The sequence below is a fragment of the Phodopus roborovskii genome, unplaced genomic scaffold (genome assembly GCF_943737965.1).
Source record: "Phodopus roborovskii unplaced genomic scaffold, PHOROB, whole genome shotgun sequence".
NCBI classification, from domain to species: domain Eukaryota; kingdom Metazoa; phylum Chordata; class Mammalia; order Rodentia; family Cricetidae; genus Phodopus; species Phodopus roborovskii.
Genome location: NW_026126599.1, coordinates 13,502,204 through 13,525,596, shown reverse-complemented (window position 1 = coordinate 13,525,596; position 23,393 = coordinate 13,502,204). Strand labels below are relative to the sequence as shown.

Sequence of the window (23,393 nt, the reverse complement as noted above, 5' to 3'; positions counted from 1 at the left end):
GATCATGGGTATGTACCACCTTGCCAGGCTTCAGGCACGTTCTCTCTGTCACCACTCCCCTCCTACCCCCTTTTTCTTTCAGACAGGGTCTCATGTAGCTCAGGCTGGCTGTGAATTTCCTATGGAATTGAGACTGACCTTGAATTTCTGATCCTCCTGCCTCAACCTCCTAAGTGCAGGAATGCCCAGTTTATAAAGTGCTGTGGCTGGAGCTCAGGGCGTTGTGCATGTCAGACAAGTAGCCTACCAACTGAGACATGTTTCCATCTACAAGGGTGAGTCTTCAGGCCTAGAATTTCGAGTTTGGGGGCTTTCTGGAGATAGCTTCAGGGTGGCCATCCCTGGCCTGCTTACCTGTAGCATGTACTCAAACTGGTAGATGCAGAGTCCCAGCTCAGCCATACTGGGCTTGAAGAGCTCCCGCAGCCGGTACTCCTGCATCAGTCGCACGAACACACAGAAGGCCTCCTCCTCAGGCATCTGGAGGGACCAGCAGTGTGTGTGTGTGTGTGTGTCTGTGTATTGAGTGACAGAAGGATGGGAAGGGCATGCTCAGACTCTGGACTGTGTCATGGTACACAGGGACCAGTTCCTATCCCATTTATATTCATTGTAACTGTACCTGGCTACTGGGACTCATCCAATAAACCATATATATGGTCAGTACTGTTTACTGATGGAAACCCCGTGGCTGATGTTATTTGCTGAGGGCCACTGACAGGAAACAACGGAGCTGTACCTAAATTTTGCTAGTACCCAGTCTCATATACCTGGCTGGGATGTCTCCATTCACTCCTAGTTCTTTCCCTTTTCCCTGTCCTATGCCTTCTGATTTCTCTGGAGGAGTCCTTGAGCCCACCATAAACACCCAAATTTTTGATTCATAGTTCTTGCCTGTCCAACTACTCCTTAAGCCCTGTACCTGTCCTGGATAATACAGTATCAGGACCCAGACAGCACATGTGCCTAGTTCCTCTGTATCCATCCACTGGCCGCTTAGCCTGGCCTTTGTCAGAGGTCACAGTGAGCTGGCTGCTGAGGAAGGTTCTGGCCCTAGGAGGCCACTGGATATAGGGAATGCTCTTGTGTCCATCTCTTGGAGATGGACCCCAGGATGGGCACTTACCTGCATGAGGAGTAAGCCCACAATGAAGGCACTGCCCTGGCAGTAGCCCACCTCCCGATCAACCAGGGAGTATGCCTGGAAGGGAAGGAGGATGGGTGAACACAGGGTTCCCACCAGCACCCCCCCCCCAGCCATCTCAAGTGGGGATTGTTGCTAAGGTGGCTAGAGCCAATGCTCAGGCCTCACCTTCATGACGTTGAAGAGGACTTCCTGGCCCAGGCTATCCTGGCCTTTGAAGAACTCATGCTCTGGGTAGGTGCGGGCAATGTCCCTGCGGATCAACTTCTCACATGGTGAAGACATCTTGAGTAGTTCTGAGTACTGGTTCTTGACAGGCATGTCTGTGGCACTGCACAGGAGCTGCCAAACGATGGCCCGGAAATGATGTGGGATGCCCTTTCGGATCAGCTCCTGTTATGGGGAGAGGGAGGCCAGGGCTGGACTTTGCCTTGTGCACTGCAGCCTTCCCAAAGGCAACCCAACCTATGCTTTTAGGATGGTACAGAGGACATCTGAGTCACTAGTCATGGTGCTTACTTGGCTCCTCCATCCTAAAGTGACTCCTCTTTCACTAAGCTACAAACCCAATTCTCATGCCTAGCTTCTATTTGTGTGCCTATTCATATGTGTGTGTACACGTGCACAGGTACTTGTGGATATGTATATAAGGAGGTCAGAGGTCAGCCTTGGTTGTCATTCCCCAGAGGTATCTGCCTTGGTTTTTATTTTGTTGTTAAATTGTATCTATTCATTATTTATTTATTTATTTGTGTGTATGATGTGTGATAAAACAACTTGCATCTGCATTTGAAGGAATTCATTTCTTCTTACCATATAGGACCTAAGGCTAAAGGTCAGATTGTTAATCTTGACAAGTGCCTATACCTGCTGAGCTGTCCACGGTGTATTTTGAAACAGGGTCTCTTACTAAGCTGGGGCTTGCCCATTGGGCTAGGCTGCCTGGCCAGGAAGCTCTAGGCAGCTGGGATTACAAGCATGTGCCAGCATGCTCATCTTTTTACATGGAGGTTTTCAAGCTTACAGGGCAAGCACTTTAGATAGAGATAGTTCCCAGGCCCTCACATTCTTTTTGTTGTTGTTGTTGTTTTCAAAACAGGGTTTCTCTGTGTAGCTTTGTAGACCAGCTGGCCTCTTGAACTCAGAGATCCCAGAGATCTGCCTGCCTTTGCCTCCCAAGTGCTGGGATTAAAGGCCTGTGCCACCACTGCCAGTCCCCTCACATTCTTTTTAAGCCATTGGCTTTTTGACACAAACTTTCATTATGCACTCCAAACTGGTCTTCAATTTGCAAGCCTCTTGCCTCAGTGTCCTGAGTGAGGGGTCATAGGTATTTACCATCACACTAGAGTAGAAAGCAAGCAGACACAGGACCTTTTCCATCCTACCCCCCCCCCCCCCCCCCCGTCCTTCCCCTGTGTCCCTTTGCCTTTTGCCTGAGCTGGTCTACCTGGCCCTGCCTGGTGGATAAAGGACCAGGCTGGCCAGACTCATGCTCATCCCACATCTGCCTCAGGCCACCTTGAGTAGCTTCTCCTTCCTGCGTCGCCACTCTTCCCATTCGTTGGCAATGCGGCCCCAGAGGATCCACGTGTCCTCCTCCAGGTGGCTCAGGTTAGAGGAGGCTGAGGAGCTGGATACTAGTGAGGAGCCACTATTCCTCCGGGAGCCATTCATGGAGCGCATGGACTTGGAATCAGCTTCTAGGAGCCTGGCAGGAAGAGTGGGAGAGAGGAGGTCAGAAAATTCCAGTGAGTCCGGGACACAAGGTCCTCTGGAGTTCCTGACCTCTTAGACTGGATCCACATTGCCTTCCATTCTTTAAAAAATGTTTATCTCTATATGTGTATGTGATGTGTGTATAGGTGCATGTAGAGGCCAAAGCAGAGCATTGAACCTCCTGGAGCTGCAGTGGTTGTGAGCCACCCAATGCAGGTATTGGGAACTGAGTTTGGATCCTCTGAGAGCAGCAAGTGCTCTTGACTACTGAGCCATCTCTCCAGCCCCCATGCTGCCTTTCTTGCTAAGTGACCTTGGCCAGTGATCTAACCTGCCTGAGCCATGGCCCTCATCTACTGGCCATTGGAAAGTCATTTGTGTGTTCCTCTTCTGTTCCAAGTACTATGCTGAGTGTGTTTCTGTCATCTCATTCTCAAACCAACTCAGCCCAGCTGATTTAGGGATAGTCTATATTTTTATAGAGGGGCTCTGAATACAAGTTCTGGCTAAGGGCAGTTATAGAGTACCGAAGACACTGTGGGGTTGTATTAATTATGTCCTTTTCTTCCTTCCTTCTTCATTTTTACCTTCTCTTTCTTCATATGCATATGTACATGCATGTGCATGGATGTTCACATGCATGTGAAGGCTAAAGGTCAACCTTGGATACTGTTCAAGAGTCTATATTATTTTCTGAGACAGGGTCTCTCATGAACTTGCATCTCCCCAATCAGGTGAGAGTGGTTGGTCAGTGAGCCTGTCCCTACCTCTCTGTTGCTGGAATTACAAGTATGTGTCAGCATTCAGCATGACTATTTTTTTTTTTTTAAGACAGAGTCTCACTGTGTGTCCTGGCTAGCCTGGAGCTTCCTACGTAGACCAGGCTGTCCTCAAACTCGTAGATTTCCATCCTCCTCTGCCTCCTGAGTGCTGGGATTAAATGCTTGGTGTGACTAGTTTTTAATGTGGATTCTTGGGATTATATTCAAAGACTTTACAAATAAAATCACATCCCCTTCCATTTTATTAAAAAATAAGTCTTCTTTTCTTCTTCTCCTCTTCCTCCTCCTTCTCCTTACTATATTTTGGTTTTTCAAGACAGGGTTTCTCTTGTGTAGCCTTGGCTGTCTTGGAACTCAGAGATCTACCTGCCTCTGACTCCTGAGTGCTGGGATTAAAGGTGTGTACCACAATACCCAGAATAATTCTTATTTTTAAATATTCCATTTTGTTTTGCCTTCATGCCTGTAAACCATTATGTCCTTGGTACCCAAAGATCAGAAGAGGGAATCCACTTACCTGGAACTGGAGTTAACCAATAGCCACGAGCTACCATGAAAATACTGGGAATTGAACCCAGGTCTTCTGGAGAGTAACTAGCTAGGCTTTTAACTACTAAGCCATATCTCCAGCCTCCCCCCCCCCCATTGGTTTTTGAAATGGGGATTGAATTTAGGGACCTGTACATTCTTGGTGAGTGTTCTACTATTGGCAAGTCTAGTCCTTTATTTTCAAACAGGATCTGGTCCCCCATGTGCTAGGATGCTAGGACCTTTTTTATGGCACCTTTGACAGTTTTATAGACGCTGGATAGATGAACAGGGATGGTCCCTCCTAGGGTTAGGCAGTTATTAAAAATAGGAAAGGCCCCCATGCCAGTGAGTAGACTTTCATATGCAAATCACCCAATGCAGCACCCACACCCTAACCACTTCCTCCATCAAGCTTTTACACTCTGCTTATTATCTATCTGCTAATATCACCCCTCCCCCACAGGGTTGAGTGCCCAGCATCCAGGGATAGACCTCTAGCCAGAGCTAACTGAAATACTTCAATTCAGTGACTTGTAAGCTTGCCTGCCCTGCTTCACCCACTCCTGCCCATGGAAACCAACATAAGGGTTCTTGCCAACATTTTTCCTCAGGCTCCAGTCTGCCTCCTGACTGACAGGTTGTTTCCTCTCCTTTTGGGAACTGTAAGTAATAAAGTACCTTTTTGTAGCCAGTGTCTCCTGATCTGCTGAATCACTTCGTTCCTGAGTAATGGTATGAGTCCAGGATTGTGGTTCAGTAGTAGAGTCCCTGCCTAGAATACCTCAGTGAGGGACTGCAGGCAAGATTCTATGGTATAGCATTGCCCTAGAGTCCCCCAGTGAGGGTCTGGGAGTATGGCTCAGCAAGTCCTACTTAGAATTCACCCAGTGAGGGAATTCTACAAACAAACAAACAAAACCCCCACCCCAAACAAAACAAAATAAGAACTCTAAGATGGGGTCAGGTGGGAGCTTTAACCTCTTCCTTCAAAAATGGCATTGCAAATGGCAGCTAGATTCATTTGACCTTTTGAAAGGTAGGTTTCATTTTGTGAATGAGGGAAGCAATTAATTCAGCCCAGTCTAGGAGATGAAAAGAGAAGCCATTCTTTAAGCACCCTGTGGTAGCTGTAGCTCTGTGTAGCCCAGGTCCAGCTTTGAGTAGGAAGGTTCCTAGGAAGCCAGGAACCAGTCCTCCTCATCCCCACTCACCGGTTCTGCTCTTCAAGCTTGGCCAGCAGCTCTAGCTCATCTGGGCTGAGGTTCTCGGAGTCAGAGGTTGGGGAACAGGTGGGTGCTGACAGTGCCTCCTGAGATGAGGAGTCGGGGCTCAGAGTGGGGCTCGCCATGGTGGGCAGGCTCATCAGCCAAGAGGGTAAGCCAGGTTACAGCTCTGCCTGGGATTAGAGATATATGTACTTAGCATTGGGTGGATGCCCACCCTGGACTGTCAGCTCTGGGCCAGCAGAGTCTGCCTGCTCACCCCGAGAACACTCCATCATCCCAGACTTCCCACTTCTGTTCCACTCCCAGTTGTACCATAGACTCTATGTGCTGCATTCTAACCAACAGCCAAAGCTCAGCCAGCAGCAGGGCCTGGGCCAGAGACTTCCTGTCACTGGAGGTCCTAAGGATTCTATGTGAAACTTCAGGGGTACAGAAGCCCTGTTCTGGTGACCTTTCCTGACTGTGTTCTGTCCACTGCAGTGGCTTGCCTTGGCAGCTTCATGGTGGCATTTGACTTGTCCTTTCTCATCAAGAAGAGTGTGCTGCTGGCTCAGATGAAGCAGTTACTCTCCACTGTTAATTGTCTGATGTTGTCAATGGCTGGAACAATAATGTCTCCTCAGCTAGGAAGCCAAGGCCACATCAAAGTGCCAGGAACCAATGCCCTAAGTGGATACACAGTGGGGCTGAAGGTTCCCAGGGGGCATCCTGATCTGTCTCCACATGCCAGGGCTTCTTTCCTACTTTTTCTGGGGTCATCTGCTTAGCCTTCTGGGGGCTTTTGAGGACACTACCTATTCTGATTTCTGCCTGTATGTTGATTAAAAACAGATGCTCAGAGCTGGGAAACAGCTAGTCTGTGAAGGGCTTGACACATAAGCATGAGGACCCCAGTGTGATCCCAAAAATCATGTAAAATGCTGGTTGGTGGTGTGTGCTTTAATCTCAGTGCTGTAGAGATAAAAGCAGGAAGGTCCTTGAGGTGCACTGACCAGCTAGCTGAACTAAAGTGGTGAATTTTGGATCACTGAGAGACCCTGTCTAAAAAAAGAAGGCTCAGTGCTCTTCCAGAGGACCTAAGTTTGGTTCCCAGCATCCACATCAGGTTGCTCACAAACTGCCTTTAACTCCAGCTCCAAGGGATTAGACTCCTCCTTCTGGCCTTGAAGGGCAGGCAAATACATGGTATACATTCACACAGACACACATACACATAAAAAATTAAAACTAAACATAGATATAAAGCAAAGTGGACAGCATCTAAAGAACAACAGTTGTGGGTGTCCTCTGGCCTCCACATGCACACTCACCCACATATGTGAACTCTACACACTGACAAAAACAAAGCAAAAAAAAAAAAGTTGTAAACTCATATAAAGCCGTGTGTTTGAAGTTTGGCTACCAGGCAAGCTTCTGGTCTCTAGAGACTAGATTCCATTAAGACCAGCCTCAAAGGGTAGCTGTGAACCAAGCATATCCTGGGACTATGGGTGGAGGTCTTGCTAAGAGCTAGAGTTCCAAGGGTCTGCTATGGCATGAAAGGGATTAGAGACTGAGTTGGCATTTCCCTGGTAGGGAGCATTTCTGGATCAGAAAATGCTTGGAATTGTCTGAAGAAATGACTTAGTGGATAAAACACACATCAATGATGGTATAACTTTGGATGCCTGCAATCTACCTAAAGCTGACATACTAGCACATACACTTTTGTAATCTCAGCCCTCCTACAGTGAGATGGGAGGTAGACACAGGAGAATCCCTAGATTGTGGCCCAGCTAGCTTGCTGTACACAGTGGCCACCAACAGGATACCTTGATATCTAAGGTTGTCTTTAAGACCTTCAAATACACAACATGGTATAAGTGCGCGCGCGCACACACACACACACACACACACACACAGAGAGAGAGAGAGAGAGAGAGAGAGAGAGAGAGAGAGAGAGATGACACACAGATTTAAAAAAGGAAAAGGAGGGAAGGCAGAGGCTAGTGAACATGTTCCTCTTGCCTCGAGGTATTTATTTCTCTCTTGGCGAGACCAGCCAGGTTGCAGGGTCTGAGAACATGGAGAATCCTGGGGCTGTGGAGGCAGGAAGATATCTCTGCTCCAGCCTGGTTATATGCCATGGTACCTTCATGCCTGCCCACATCCTCCTGTGCTCTGTTCTATAAGTTTGCTCTGTGTTCTGAATCCAACCTGACCCAGATTTGACTCATGGCCACAGAAAGGGCCTCACATGGTCCTTAGAGGGGACATTTGATTCTTTAGGCAGTGGAGATCAGAGACAATGTGAGAGAAGAACACTGCTCACTCATCTGCACTGAGCACCTTCCTATAGTCTCCAATGAACTCCAGGAATCCCAGGTCAGCTGAATTTCTCCCTAGTCATGAGCTTAGTTCTGGGCTTTTCTCAAATGATGCTCTATTGTGGGTGGGGCTTGAGGTTTCACAGCTCTCATTTCATTATGTGAAGATCTTAGAATCCTTTGTCCTCAGGAACTGTCTCCCTACAGGACCAGGAATTCAGGGTCTATCTCAATCCCTGAGTGCTCTCCAACTCTATTTGGAGGCAGAGCACTCTGGATTTTGGTCTCTACTATCCATCCATTCTTTCTTCCTTCCTTCCTTCCTTCCTTCCTTCCTTCCTTCCTTCCTTCCTTCCTTCTTCCCTGCCTCCCTCCCTATCTCCCTCCCCCCCTGCATGTGGGGGCCTGAGGTTGATGTCAGGATTCATCCTTGATCCCTCTTCCACCTTATTCATTAAGACAGGGACTGTCAATCAAACCCAGAGTTTGTGAGCTGGAAGTACAGGCAGACTCCCCACACTGGCATTATGTGGGTTCTGGTGATTGAAACACCAGTCCAAAACTTGCATAGCAGGTGCTTTAATCCCTCTCCAGTCCAGGCTTATAGGTTTCTGTGAGTGCCAGGATGGCTTGGGATCCCCAGTCCTAAAGGTTTTCAAGCAGTTGTAAATTGCTGAATAGGGGGTTAATAGTTTCTGAGGGAGAGACAGAGGTGTCTCCCACAGTGTCAAATTCTGTGGTTAGACAGGGCTGTGACCACAAAGTGCTGAGGCAGAAAGATCTTTCTAGGCAGGGCCAGCCTCTGATTTTGGAGACTATAGAAGAAGCAGTGGAGGCAGGATGAGGACTCCAGAACTACTGCTGGATTTGGGGAGCATTGAGAGCTCAGGGCAAGAGCACCTATGGATAATGAGGTAGCCTGGGACTACCCAGCGTCTGCTAAGCAGAGAGGGCCCAGCCTCAGAGTGGGCTCCACCCTTGCTCTCCTCATTCATACTCTTACATGGACTTTCTCACACATATTCACACACACATTCATGCACATACATTCACATATTCAAGACACATACTCAGATTTATACTCCTGGGGTACATATGTACTCTCACACTCAGACATACCACATACACACAGGCTACTTGGGGCTCACACATATTCTCTTGAAGTTCATCAATATCCATACTCCTCAGCTGTCTTGGCTTGTGGCATGGCTGGTAGGTTCTCCTGCCCCCTTTAATGGAGGTGGGAAGACCCACTGTGGGTGGAGTGTTCCAAGCAAAAGCGAGTGAAGCACTAGAGTTTAGCTCTCTGCTTCAGATTGTGAACACAGCGGGTGTCCCTGAAATCTCTGCTGCTGTGACTACCCTGACTGACATGATGGAGTGACATGAAATTGTGAGCCACAATGCACACATTCTCCTGAAGGTGCTTTTGTCTGGCTTTTTTTTTTTTTTTTTTTATCACAACAAACAGAAAAGTAAGACAGTAGTCCATGTTGGCCTCAAGCTAGTGACCCTCTTTCAGCCTTCTGAGTACTAGGATTCACAGGTGTCAGCCACCACATCTGTCTCCTGCCTTCGGAAGCTGAGTCAGAGCAGAGGGCTGGGAAAGACAGTGCTGGTGGGCAAGGATAGTGAGGGATAGATAGAAAAGCCCATAAGTCAAGTATCTGTGAGCGCCTTCTTCTCCCTCATTGGCATTTGGGTGCCGCTGGCCATCCTTTCTTTTTCTTGAAGCCCTCTCCTATCTAGTTAATAAGGAATGCTCCCTGCTTATCTTCCTACCTCTCTAGCCAGGGCATCCTAGTCACCTGTGTGTCCCCTCTCCCTCCATCACTGTGTAGTGTCTCTTATAGCCTGAGCTGGCCTCAGACTCACAAAGTAACCCAAGGCTGCCTTTGAACTCTTGATCTCCCTGTCTCTGTCTCCTAAGTGCTAGGAGTAACAGGCCTCTGCAGTCTTGGCAGATTTATGCAAGGATAGAATCCAAGGTTGTGTGCATGCTAACCTGAGCTATATTCCTGGTGCACTCTTAGAGTTTTAATTTAATTTAATTAATTTATTTTTTATGATACTATTTTTTATTTAAATTTGAAACAAGCTTGTTTTACATGTCAATCCCAGTTCCCTCCCCCTTCCCTCCTCCCCTGTCCCTCTCCCAACCCCCATCCCATTCCCTTTCTGCTCCCCAGGGAGGGTGAGGCCTTCCATGGGGAATCTTCAAAGTCTGTCATCATTTGGAGCAGGGCCTAGGCCCTCCCCGATGTGTCTACACTGAGAGAATATCCCTCTATGTGGAATGGGCTCCCAAAGTCCATTTGTATACTAGGGATAAATACTGATCCACTACCAGAGGCCCCATAGACTGCCCAGTCCTCCTAACTAACACCCACATTCAGGGGATCTGGGTCGGTCCTATGCTGGTTTCCCAGCTATCAGTCTGGGGTCCATGAGCTACCCCTTGTTTTTTTTTTATATTTATTATTTTTTCTTATTTTATATATTGATCCCAGTTCCCCCTCCCTCATTCCCTCCCTCCTTCCCTCCTTCCCATGCCCCCTGAACCCCTCTCATCCCATCCCACCCCCACTCCACAGGGAGGGTGATGCCTTCCAGGAGGAATCATCAAAATCTGTCAAGTCATTTGGAGTAGGGGCTAGGCCCTTCCTCCTGCCTCTAGGCTAAGGGTGTATCCTTTCATGGGGAATGTGCTCCCAAAGTCCTTTCATGTACCAGGGCTACATCCTGGTTCCACTGTCAGAGGTCCCTTAGACTGCTCAGGCCTTCTAACTGAGACCCATATTTAGGGGGTCTGAGTTGGTTCAATGCTGGTTTCCCAGCTAGCAGTCTGGGGGTCCATGAGCTCCCCGAGCTCCCCCTTGTTCAGGGTGGCTGTTTTTGTGGGTTTCTCCGACCCCTTTTCTCATCATTCCTCCCTCTCTGCAAGTGGATTCCAGGAGTTCAACTCAGTGTTTAGCTGTGGGTGTCTGCTTCTGCTTCCATCAGCTTAATTTTATTTTTTAAAGATTTATTTTCTGGCTGGGCAGTAGTGGCATACACCTTTAATTCCAGTATTCAGGAGGCAGATCTCTGTGAATTCAAGGCCAGCCAGGTCTACAGAGCAAGTTCCAGGATAGCTAGAACTACTATACACAGAGAAACCCTGTCTCAAAAAAACAAATACACACACACACACACACACACACACACACACACACACACACACACACTTTTTTTTGTGTGTGTGTATGAATGTTTACTGCTTATATGTAAGTGGACCACATGTGTGCCTGGTGACTTTGAATACCAGAAGGCACTAAGTCTTCTTGAACAGGATCCGAGGATGGCTGTGAGCCACCATATGAGTGCTGGGAACAGAACCTAGTCCTCTTAACCATGAGTCATCTCTCCAGCCCTACTCTCAGGGTTTAAACTAGCTAATATAGATGAAACTCTCATCTTTTACTTTTTCTTTCTACCAGGGGCTAGCCAAGATTGCCAGCTGGCTCTCAACAGCTCCATCATTCCCCAGATCCTTCACAAGACTTGGTGGCCCCTCACACTAAGGCAGGGTTCATCCTTAATCTTTTTGGTAAGAAACAATCATCCAAAATGTTTATGACAGATCCAGATAAATATTTGGAAAGGGTACCAGGGATCTGACCTCTGGTCCTCACACTTACATGGCACATTCCTTAACTACTGAGCTGTCTTCCCAGCCCCCAAAACACATTCTCTGGCTTTTTTGTTTTTGTTTTTTTTTTTTTTTTTTTTTTTTTTTTTTTGGTCCTTGCCTGTCCTATAAGTTTGTAAACAATGTAAGTATAAAGCAGTATCTTAATTTTCTGCTCTAAGCCCTTAATGTACTATTAGCATTTGGCAGGTGCTCAGTAAACATCTGTTGAGTGAATGAAGACAAAAATTCCCATGTGGTTTAGCTAAGTGATCAGGGTCAGTAGCAACAGTAACCTCATAAAGATATTACATGCCCTTGACAGGAGGTGATTGGGACGGGTGCTTCAATTCTGTGTTTTTTTTTTTCCATTGAAGTCATTGTCCTACTCTGATCATGTGAAGAACACCAGATGGGTCCTGATGAAGGGACATGGCATGAAATATCAACGAGGCCTCTTGTCTGTCAAGGTCATCAAAAACAAGGGCATTATGAGGAAACGCCAAAGTCCATAAAAGTTGGAGGAGATTTGATAACTAAATATTATAGGTATAGAAAATGAACATTAGAGGTAGGTGGGAGATGGATCAATGGTGCTGTGCAGGCATGCAAACCTGACTTTGAATCCCCAGAATCCTTGTAAAGCTGGACAAGTAGTGCCTGTCTGTAATCCCAGCATTCCAATGGCAAGACAGGAGGTGGGAACAGGAGACTCCACAGAAGCTCCTGAGAGCAAGCCTAATAGCAAGAGACTATGTCTCAAACAAGATGGAAGGTGTGGTCAGATAAAGGAGGCTGTCCTTTGACTTCCACATGCACAAAGTGGTATATCCCTGCATGCCTGAACACAAACATCATACAGACATACACATACATCGATCCAATAAACAAAAAAGGTATATTAATAAGTAAGGGTGTTGGGCTGGAGAGACTACTCAGCAGTTACGAGCTTTTGCTGTTCTGCCAACAGATCTGAATTAGGGTTGTAGTACCCAGGTCAGTTAGCTTTCAACAGCCTGGACTCCAGATCTATGGAACCCAATGTCCTCTTCTGGCCTCTGCAAGTTCCACATGCACATGCACAGAGTGGATAAAAAATAATAATAAATCTTTAGGAACTGGAGGGATGGTTCAGTAGTTAATAACATATACTGCTCTTGTAGAGGACACGTGCTCACATACACACACACAAAATAAATTAATAAAAATGTAATAAGACCACCCTTGGCCACATAATGAGTCCATATCCAGCCTGGACTACAAGAGACCTTGTCTCAAAAAACAAGAACAAAAGCAAAAATCATAACAAAAAAACCACCCAAAATTATCAATTATATACATTATATGTTAATAAACTTTTATTTGTGGTACTTATGATCAAAGAGGACTTAATGCATGCTAGACAAGTGATCTACAACTACATCTTGAGATCCACAAAATGTTTTTCAAAAAAGATTGTGTACAAGGTAGTTAGAAAAGCATGTAATCAAGTGCTATGCTGAGTAGAGGGTCACTGGTTGGTACCCCAATTCTGTCATAGAAAGAGGTTTTGAACTGGGGGTTTTTTCACTCCATATTCTTTCCCCTAAGCTTACCTATGATGCTTCTACCCTCTTTACATTTTTATTTTAAAAAATAATATAAATATGGGCCAGGTGAGGCTCAATTGGTAGTATGCTTGCCTAGCATATATGAAGTCCTGGGTTCTACTCCCAGCATCACATAAAGCCATGTGTGTGGGCTAGAAGGATGGCCCAGTGGGTAAGGGAACTTGCTGCTTAACTATGAGGACTGGAGTTCAGATCCCAGCACCTACATGACAAGCCAGTGTAACCCCAGTGTTGTAAGGGTCAGAGCCAGGAAGATTGCTGTCTTTCCTTGATGCTAGTCTAATGCTTAGCATTTCAACACTCAGGAAGCAGAGGCAGGATGGCCAAGAGTTCAAGGCCAGTTTCAGCTACACTGGTAGACGGAGGCTAACAAGAGACCTTCTCCTATCTCAAAACACAACAAGAACAACAAAACACAACAAAATAAAAAAACAAAAAACAAAAAACAAAATCAAAGTTGTGCATAGTGGCTCATGCCTTTAATCCTAGCACTCAGGAAGCAGAGACAGGCAAATCTTTGAGTTCCTGGCCAGCCTGGTTTACAGAATGAGTTCTAGGATGGCCAGGGTTACACAGAGAAACCATCTTGAGCAGAACAAAACAAAACAAAAATCCCAGAGATAAATGATATATGTAGAACATTGAGTGCAGCTGGCACTTGGTAAATCACAGTTATTTTTCAGCACAGTGAGCCAGAGAGCCTATGTGGGCATCTTCTATGGAGTGCATGACATTACAAACAAGATTTCCTTTTGAGTTTTGTCTCCTCATGTCAGATCCCCTCCCTCTCGTGATCACTGGGAACACAGATTCAGTTCCAAAGCTTTGAAAGGTGCCACCTGACCCCAAACTGGCCAGTAGACCATCACTGCTGTGGCTCTCCCCAAGTCCTGGGGCAATGGTCTGGCTGGGTTCCAGGTTCTTTTGTTTGGCAAAGGGTAGGCCACACAGTCCCTGGGACAACAAGGACAGCATTAGGGATTCCTCTCTTATCCCTATTTTAAGATTTATTTATTTATTTATTTATTTATTTATTTATTTATTTATTTATTTGGGATGGATCACATGAAGCTCAGGCTGGTCTCAAACTTGATATGGAGATAAGGATGACCTTGAACTCCTGATCCTCTACTTACACTTACTGAATGCTGGAATGACAGGTGTAGACCACAGTGCTGGTTAGTTTTAAATGTCTGCTTGTTGTAACCTAGAATCACTAGGGAGGAGTGTTTCAGTTTTGGAATTATCTAGATCTAGTTGGCCTATGGACAAATCTGTTGGGGATGGTCTTGATTGTTTGCTACAGTTTTTTTTTTTTTTTTTTTTTTTTTTTTTTTTTTGAGACAGGATTTCTCTGTGTAGCCCTGGCTGTCCTGGGAGCTCACACTGTCAATCAGGCTGGCCTAGAACTCACAGAGATCCACCTCCCTTGTCTCCCAAAGGCCTGAGCCACCACCACCCTACCAGACTATCTCAATTGTTAATTGATGCATCTCACTATGGGCGGCACCATTCCCTTTGCTGGTCCCTAAAATGTATGAGAGTGAAGAAATCTTGCTGAGCAAAAGTCAGGTAAGTAGGCAGCATGGGTAGTCTTTACTCTCTGCTCTTGACAGTGACTAACCACCTAAGTTCCTGCCTTGACTCCCTGATAGACTGTCACCTGGAATTGAATTGTAAGCTAAAACAAACCCTTCCTCCCTCAAGTTATTTTTGGTCAGACTATTTTTTAAAAATTCATTTTATTGTCAGATGGTGGTGGCACACAACTTTAATCCCACCACTTGGGAGGCAGAGGCAGGAGAATCTCTGAGTTTGAGACTAGCCTGATCTACAGAGTGAGTACCAGGATGGTCAGAGCTACACAGAGAAACCCTGTCTTGAAATTTTTAAAATTTCTTTTGGATTTTGAGGATATGTTTCCTTATATAGCACTGGCTCTCCTGGAACTAGCTTGGTAGTCCTCAGACTGTCCTCAGACTCAGAGATCCTACTCTCCTTTGTGATTAAAGGCCTGTGCTATCACACCCAATTATATTCATTTTATTTTTAATTATGTGTACTTGTGTTTCTGTGTAGGTACATGTATGTGAATACTTGCATCCCTGGAGGCAAGGAGTCAGGTTCTCAGAGCTGGAATTAAGCAGTTGTGAGACCCCAACATGGGTACTGGGAACTGAACTTGGTTCCTATGTAGAGCAGCCGGTACACTTAACTGCTGAGCCATCTTTCAAACTTCTGGCCACGGTACTTTATCCCACCAACAGAAAAGAAACTGGAATAGCCACTAAGCCTTGTTTTTTTTTTATCATGCTGAGGATTGAATACAGGACTTTGTGCACTCTACCAATGGTAGTATATACCCTGTCAGTTTTAGTCATTCCTGAAAGATACTCTGCAAGTTTCCATATTCTTGGAGTATGGGGAGTTATTTAACTCTCCTGACTTACAGTTGAAACCTTAGAGCCAGGAATATGAATTTAAATATTTCATATATTCCCTTTGTGACCCAGGGTACCATGTAATTTCAATCTGTAAACAGGGCTAATGATAGTATCTGCATCTCATTCTCTCTCTCTTTTTCTCTCTTTCCCCCTCCCTCTCTCTATCTCCTCCCCTCTCTATTATTTCCACTCCCACTTTTGTCCTGTGTTAGGATCAGCCGTGGAATATATTTATTCGCTGCTGGAAGAATAGCTCCTTGAGGGTAGGAGCTGTCAAGGCCACTGTAGGGTCCCCACAGTCCAGTGCAAACTGTCCCTTATATGGTGATACTCTTTAAGGACTAAACACTGTAAAACTGTAATCATTGTTACTGGTATAATGTGGCAGTATCAAACACACCTTCGGGTGAAAACCTGAAAGGTGGACTATTATGACCTGCAGATTCTCATCTGACCTAAAAAATAAGTTTTTGTTCTTCATGTATCCTTTTCTGCCACCATAACAGGTTCATTTGGGAGCAACTTTCTTCATATTCTCTATTTAAATGGCCCTGAAAATGACAGAGGAAGAACATCAAAGCCCTTTCACAAGTGCTCTCTGTAGCAGGTACACAGGTAAAGATGTATTTCTCTGTTATCCGTGCCAGCTTCCTGGGCTTGTTGGGCTGGGTGGTGGGCCCAGGTGAGGGAGATTGGTCTTACCTTTAGCAAGGGTGACAGATCTGACATCTTTCTGTTTCAGAAATGGCTGAGGGAGGGAGGCTCATTAGCTTGTAAAATAAAACATATCTTACTGAGAAACTGCTGTATGAATCTTGATTCACCCATGAAAAACACAGATAAGTACCCTCCTCTCGTGGGACTTGCTCACAGACTATGTGGGAGGCAGATATCTATGAGAAGATTTCATGGGAGTTCTGAGAAGACGGCTCTATGGATAAAGTGTTTGCTGTACAAGCATGAGGACCAGTGTTTAGACTCAGAAAGCAGTTCAAAGTTGAGCAGGAGGGACTGGAGACATGGTTCAGTGGTTAAGAGCATTGGCTGCTCTTGCAGAGGACCCAGGTTTAGTTCCAAGTGCCCACTTTGAGACTTATTGTAGTGAGATATCCACCCCACCTGCACCTGTCCCCACACCCCAATGGGTGTGGTCAGTCCCCTGGGGGGGGGGACTAGGTCTGGGGTCCTGGACCCTAGCTCACTTTCTTACTTCCTGGTTGGAGACAGAGAGCATCTGGAGGCATCCTTGGAACAGGAACCTACGGTGGTCATCTGTTTCTATCGTAAATGATTTCTTCCCAAATAAACATCCATCGGCCTATCATTTCTCAGATTCCTATTTACCATACTTTATCTTACAACTGTCTGTATCTCTAATTTCTGAGGATCTGATGGCCTTTTTTAGCTGTAGGCATTGCACATGATGGACAGACTTGTGTAGGCCAAACACATAAAATTATTTTTTTAAAAAGCAGAGATGGAATGGTAGCTATTGGTAATTCAAGCCCTTGGGAGACAGAGACCCATCCCTAGGCAAGCTGGATAGTTAGACTAGACAAACTGGAATGCTCCAGGTTCAGCAAGAGACCCTGTTTTAGTAGATGGAAGTGGAGAGCAATAGAAGAAGACAAAGTCAACCTTTACCCTCCACATGGACATGCATGTAAGTGCATCTTCACAGACACTTGTGCCCATGTACAGGAGAATACAGAAGTATACCCTCCATACACACAGGCAAAAAACAACTACTCAACAACCCTACTTTATAGGGCCAGGGAGATAGTCAAGTACTCTCCATGCAAGCATGAGGACCTGAGTTTGAGCCCTAGCATTCATGTAAAAAGCCAGGCATGGTGGTAGATGTATGTAAGATCAGTGACTGGTAAGTAGAGACAAAAGGGTCCCTGGGGCCCAGTGAGAGACCTATTTCTTTTAAACTTAACATTACTACTACTACTACTACTACTATTTGTTTTTTTTTTTGAGACAAGGTTTCCCTGTGTAGCCCTAGCTGTCTTGGAACTCCCTCTGTAGATCAGGCTGGCCTGGTTTACAAACTCACAGAGATCCACCTGCCTCTGCCTCTTGATTACTGTGGAAAAGGTGTGTACCACGGACATCCAGCTGAGCGACTCATTTCAAAAAAGAAGATAACAGTGTCTAAAGAGATGGCCCAATAGTTAAGAGCACTGGCTGCTCTTGCAGAAGACCAGGGTTCAATTCCCCATACCCACATGGTGGCTACAATTGTCTGTTATCCAGTTTTCTAGGGAACCTATCACCTTCTTCTAGATTCCATAGGTATGTTTTTTACTAGATATGTAAAACACCATAGATATCAAATAATAATAATAAAAAACAAACAGAAGAAACCAAGGTGGACAGGTATTAAGGAATGACACCCCAGGTTGATAACTGTGCTCCACAGGTGCATGTGCACACATGTACCTTTACACATATGTGAAATACCTACATGCACCCACCATACTACCTACAAAACAAGATTTCACAAGTACCTTGATGCATGCTAAGAAATGACAGTAAAGTGGAGGCAAAGGGGCACTGGATAGCAGGGGGAACATGCAAGTTCTCAATGACCTCCTTCCCACTGCTTGCTTTGGCTTTCCTGGAGATGATGTAGTCTGTGCCTTCCCTAAATCTTCCAAGTTTGGATCTCGTGCCTGATGATGTATATCTGTCATGTGGATTACATTTGGTATATTCTGGCCTGAAGGGTGAAGCCTATCCATCCATACTTGGAAAAAGTCACATATCCCTTCCAGTTGGTTTCTACCTCCTGGGACCATGTCCAAGTACTTCTGGAACACCCTAACCTGCCATGCTTGTCTGGTGACTACATCTATAAGTCACCCCTGCCATACCTTCCTGAATGCCCTGGGGACACATCGGTCCTTTCTCATAGCTCTTAAAGCAGCACAGAGTATGCAGTTCTGTCTCCTGCATCCCTTCTGCCGCAGCAGAGTGTGACGGCAAAGGCACACCATAGAATGCTGGCTCCTTTGGGTTGCTCAGAGGATTAAATGAGATGATATGCAAATGGTTCTTGGCACTGTGAATGCCAGGCGTGAGCCTAGTCAGTGTGTGCTTCTGGGTCCAACTCTTCCCCTCTCTCCAAGCTGGCTGTGCAGGCCTTAGATACATGACACCTGACTCAATTCCCTGGGGGTACAGTGGGGCATCACCCATAAACACTGATATTACATTCTATTGGAGGAAATTTTGACATGTTTCTGATCTAGCAGTACCTATCAAAGCACAGACACTGAAGACAATGAATCCATATCCTCAGGCTGCAGAAAAGCTGTCCTGGTTCCACTCAAAAGCTTGAAGCCTTCAGGCACTTTCTATCCCAGGGAGCCTTTCTACCTCATGGTGTCCATCTGTGTAAAGTCCTCTGGGGAATGGGAGAAAGTCTTACAGCTTTCCATGTGCCATGTGACCTTCAAGAATTTTCACTGACTCTTGCTTCAGCAAATGGATGTGACAAACTTCTATCTCATGTTCAGGGTTCTATGTGTGGCATCAGGATGGCTGGCCAATAGTTTCCCATGTCCCCAGGAGACCCCTGTATAACTACAAGTCTCACAACAGACCATCTTGTTTTCAGCTCTAATTTAAGATAGCTTCCTTCAAGATGGCTAAGACCTTCCGATATGGCTACTGCTCACTGAGGACAGAACAGGGATCATCAGGACCAGTGATGCCATCAACTTCAATAGCTGTGTGTGGGGTCTACTCTGCTAACCCCCACAGTTCCCTTTTACACTGTTCCCATGAAACATACAAGGCCACACCCTAACCTTATTGGCTCCCTGGCAACACTGAATACTATTTTAAGGGCTTATCCTCCCATTTTCCAGATGGAGAAGTTGAGGCTCTGAGCCAAAATGAGATTTTCTTCCATATCTGCCCAGAATTTGCTTGTAAATATTCTACATGAAAGCATAGGCTTTTTTATATGAGCCTTTCCAGGCATGCTAAATGCTTGGTTGGGACTGGTTTGTTCTGGATTCTCCTCACACTCTGTAATCTCCTACAAACTACAGCCAGTTCTGTGATCTCTTCTTGTCTCTCTGTCTTGACTCAGCTCTTGTGCCAGGGCCAAGCCACATCTGATCCCTTCCAAACCACCCTCAGTCAACCGCAGGAACCCAGAGGGAACCCACAGGTGGGACCCCAGGATAGGAATTGTGGGCCAGAATAGGTGAGAAGAACCAATACAATGCAACCATGAAAGAAAGAGCCAGGCTCAATGGCAGACAGGCTGGGGGTGGCAACTAGGGGGTGGGGGTATCAAACAGAGCACTCCTTCCTTTCACATTACCCTGGCCCTCTTCAGCACATTTTTCCCCCCTTTCTGAAAATATTCCTTAAACAAAGGTGTTTGCTTCTGGCAGGTCCAACCTGGTCAAGTACATCTCAATTGCTAGGAGAAAGCTATTGTTTTGACCAAACATATTGGTGGTGGGTGAAAGAACTCATAAGGGTTGTCAGGAACTGGTCTTGATGAACACCTTGGATGGCAGCATGGGCCCTATCATCTGAGGCCAGCAGATGTCATAGGCTCAGGGATGCTGGTCCCACCAGTCTGGTCAGACTTTAGGATTGGGGCCAGGAGCAGCTGGAACATGTCACGGTGTGTGTGGACCATATATTTGGGAATGGGCTTTGGTTCCTTTCTGGATACTGGTGTAAGAGAGAATGCTGTCCTATTTAAAAGGGCAAGGCAGGGAAAGACAGGGGCAAGGGGAAGAGATCTGTGATAGGTAGATTTCAGGTCCAGACACCCTCTAGAGTACCAGTGAGGTCCTAGCTCAAAGAGAATGCGGTAGAAGGGACAGGTTAGCTGCTGGTGGCAGACCCATCATCTCACAATTTTCTGTCTTTTGTCTGAGTTTAGAGGCCTGTTGAGGGTGCTGGACTGTTCGGTTCAAGGTGGTGTGTAGTTCTAAGGAGCTGTTGTGTGTGTGTCTTGGGGGAGGGAGAGCACTCATGTGTCTGTGTTGAGCTCCTAGGTTTCTGTATGTATAGGGGCATCTAAGTGAACCCACTCTGTGTTTCTCAGGAAGATGGGTGGGGAGGGTGTGTCTATTAGGGATGGAATTCAGCATTATCTTTTGGGAAGTCCTTAGTGTTTTTCTTCAGGAAGCTGGGATCTAGATGGGTCAAGACCAGCAACAGTGTATGATCCTCTCAGAAGACCTACAAGTGATTTTTTTTTTTTTGTGTGTGTGTGTGTGTGTGTGTGTGTGTGGTGCCCTTGAACATGGGGGTGCCAAGTGAGCAGGCTGAGCTGATGTCTGGATTCAGTTGGGAATCTTCCCATTTAGGAGGCGAGGCATGGATTTCTGTTGGGTCACAAGGAAAGAGTACAGGGCCCTGAGCTTGGTCTCCTTGGAGAGGATGAGGGTGTAGGCCAGACACAGAACCCAAGTGAAGGGTTGAGGGAGACATAAAGGTAAGGGACGTACAGATGGGAGGGTTCCTGGGACTGAGGTTGTGGACTGGAGGGGTATGCTGGTGGTGGGGGGGCAGGCCTACAGACTGGGAGGATGGGGAAGCTCTGGACAGGCTCTTAGGGGCCCTGGGAAAGATGTACAGGGGTCCCGAGCCTGTGGGGGGGCACCACGAGGAAGAGACATGGGGTCCTAGGAGCCCTGGAATTGATGGGGGGGGGGTGGGGATTGGGAGCGAGGGTGGGCGGAGGCCGGAGTTCCAGGGTCCCCGGGCTGGGAATGCCGAGGCTCCAAGCGCGGGTTCGGGAGTCTTGGCGACCCCAGGTCACGCTCCTGACTCGGCTTCCCCACGGGGCCCCGCAGCACTGAGCCCCCCTCCCCCCCGGGAGAAGAGGCCCTGCCCGAGGCCTCCCTACCTGCGCGGAGAGCGCCGCCATCGCCGCGCCGAGCCTTGCCGTCCCTGCACTGCGTCGTCCGATTCCCCCTCCCGTGGTCGTGCCTTTTCGGGGTCCCGCAAACCCCGCGGCCCGGCCCCTTTCACTCAGCCGCCCCCGGGGACCGCAGCCGTCACCGGCTCAGCCGCTGCCATTTCACCCGCTGACAGGAGCCGCTGCCCCGCCCCCCCGGAGCCCGGTCAACCAATTCACCGCCCCCTTAGACCACTGGCTCCGCCCACTGGGGAAGAGTGACATAAGACCTGACCAATCCATAGCCACTCCATGAGGCGGACCCTGGCTACCTATCGCTGAGGAGAGGAGCGAATTGAAATAGAGAATCTTTGATAGACGTATAATTTTCCCTATCAAAATAAGGATTGACATTGATCGACATCTAGACTACCAATAGTGATGGGCAAAAGGTGTGCCTCTGAAGGAAGGCTGAGGCCTTGAGCATCCCTTAGCCGAAGCATTAAGCTCCACCCAGAGCCTGGATTTCTATCCAGTCATGAGAGTCCCTGAGACGTCCATTATTATCTGCCTCAAACCTCGGCCCTGGCAACTGTTGAGATTGGGGGGGGGCCGCCTGTGCTATGAAGAAGATTGACATATAATCAGCCAATGAAGCCGCTGGAGGGTGGGCTCTTATGGTCTTTGACCAATGGAGTCATCAGACTGGGAATGAGTTTGGCGTCCTGGGCGGTGGGACTTGAGCCCAAGGACTGAATGAAATGGAGGAGGGGCTAATGGAGGGGGCGTGTCCCAGTGCAAGGAGAGGCGGGATCAGACTAGGGCCGGGCGTTGGAAGGGGCGTTACTGGAAAGCTGATCTTCAGAGCCAGGGTCTGGGCGGTGGGCTGGGTGGTTAGGTCAGGTTCTGCTCCGTTGCCATGAAAACTGATTGCTCCACCTGCTCCAACATTACCTCTTCTGGGGTGACGGAGAGGGGTACGAGGGCGGGGTGGGTGGGAGCCGCTCACGTGAGAGCTGTTTGTAAATGCTTGAAGAGTGAATGAATGGGCTGGTGATTGTTTTGCCGCCTCCTCCTCTTCTTCCTCATTCCCCTTCCGATTTCTTTTTTTATTTTGAGACAGGGTTTCCTGTAGACCAGAATGGCCTTGAACTTTTCTATGTAACAGAGGGCGACCTTGAACTCCTCATTCTCCCACCCCCACCTTCCCATTCACCACCGTGACCCGACCCCAGCTTCTTTTAATAAGTGAAGGTAAAGGCCATATGTGGACCTCCATTGACAGCAGGCAAGACTTAATAAATGGCTTACTCTAGCATGTGAGGACGGGCCTTGGACAGGGTAGGGCAGGGAGGGACGTGTCATAGAAGGAAAGGTGACATCATAGGTTCAGCAGGGGTGGTGGATCCCCTTTGGGATTCCAATGCTGGGGAAGCTGAGACAGGAAGACTGCCAACAGGTGGAGGACAGCCTGATGCACAGAATGAGTTCTAGGACTTGCTACAAAGCAAGTCCAGCGTGGTAGCCGAAGATAGGAGGGGGAACCGGGAGTCTGTTCGTAATAGGGAAGGTCAGGATTTCTAAGGCCTGAGATCTTAACCTTTTATATAATCAGGGGTTCTATTTGAACGTGGGAGTTAACGGTTGACATTCACGTGTCCTTTTAAATTTTCTATTTATTTATTTTTGAGACAGTGTCTCACACAGCCCAAGCTGGCCTCCAACTCACTGTGCAAGCTAGACTGGCATCAAACTCAGGGTTTTCCTACTTCAGCTTCCAGAGGGTATGGATTACTGCTGTGTACCACGGTGCCTGGCTCACACGGACTCTCTCCCTCTTTTATCTATAAAATTTGAAGCTGTTAAGAAAATCTAAACTATTACTAAGAACTTGGGTGGTAAAAATAAATGTAATGTATTCCTCCTCCCCTCTACATCCCTGCATTTCCCCCCCCCCCAAAAAAAAGATCCTACAGCCAGCTGTGTGCTTGGCTTCTACTGAACAGCATCAAGATGAAATCCATCTCCTGCTGAGGATGTAGCTCAGTTGGAGGAGAGCCCACCTAGCATACATGAA

The 23,393-nt window shown here is 47.0% G+C and overlaps 1 protein-coding gene across 3 annotated transcripts in view; it reads right to left on the bottom strand.

Moving 5' to 3' along the window:
* The window catches only part of Evi5l (ecotropic viral integration site 5 like), a 39,759-nt gene extending 18,227 nt beyond the window's left edge, over positions 1–21,532 (bottom strand). For 2 of the 3 annotated variants that reach the window (XM_051205489.1, XM_051205490.1), the window contains exons 1-6: positions 21,326–21,532; positions 5,388–5,572; positions 2,666–2,855; positions 1,313–1,537; positions 1,127–1,201; positions 355–480 (exon numbers count right to left, since the gene is read on the bottom strand). In XM_051205489.1, coding sequence (XP_051061446.1) covers positions 355–480; positions 1,127–1,201; positions 1,313–1,537; positions 2,666–2,855; positions 5,388–5,539 — 768 coding nt within the window. In that variant the 5' untranslated portion in view covers positions 5,540–5,572; positions 21,326–21,532. The remainder of the gene's footprint in view (positions 1–354; positions 481–1,126; positions 1,202–1,312; positions 1,538–2,665; positions 2,856–5,387; positions 5,573–21,325) is intronic. The other variant, XM_051205491.1, reaches the window with a different exon arrangement.
* Between the last annotated feature and the right edge of the window lie 1,861 nt (positions 21,533–23,393).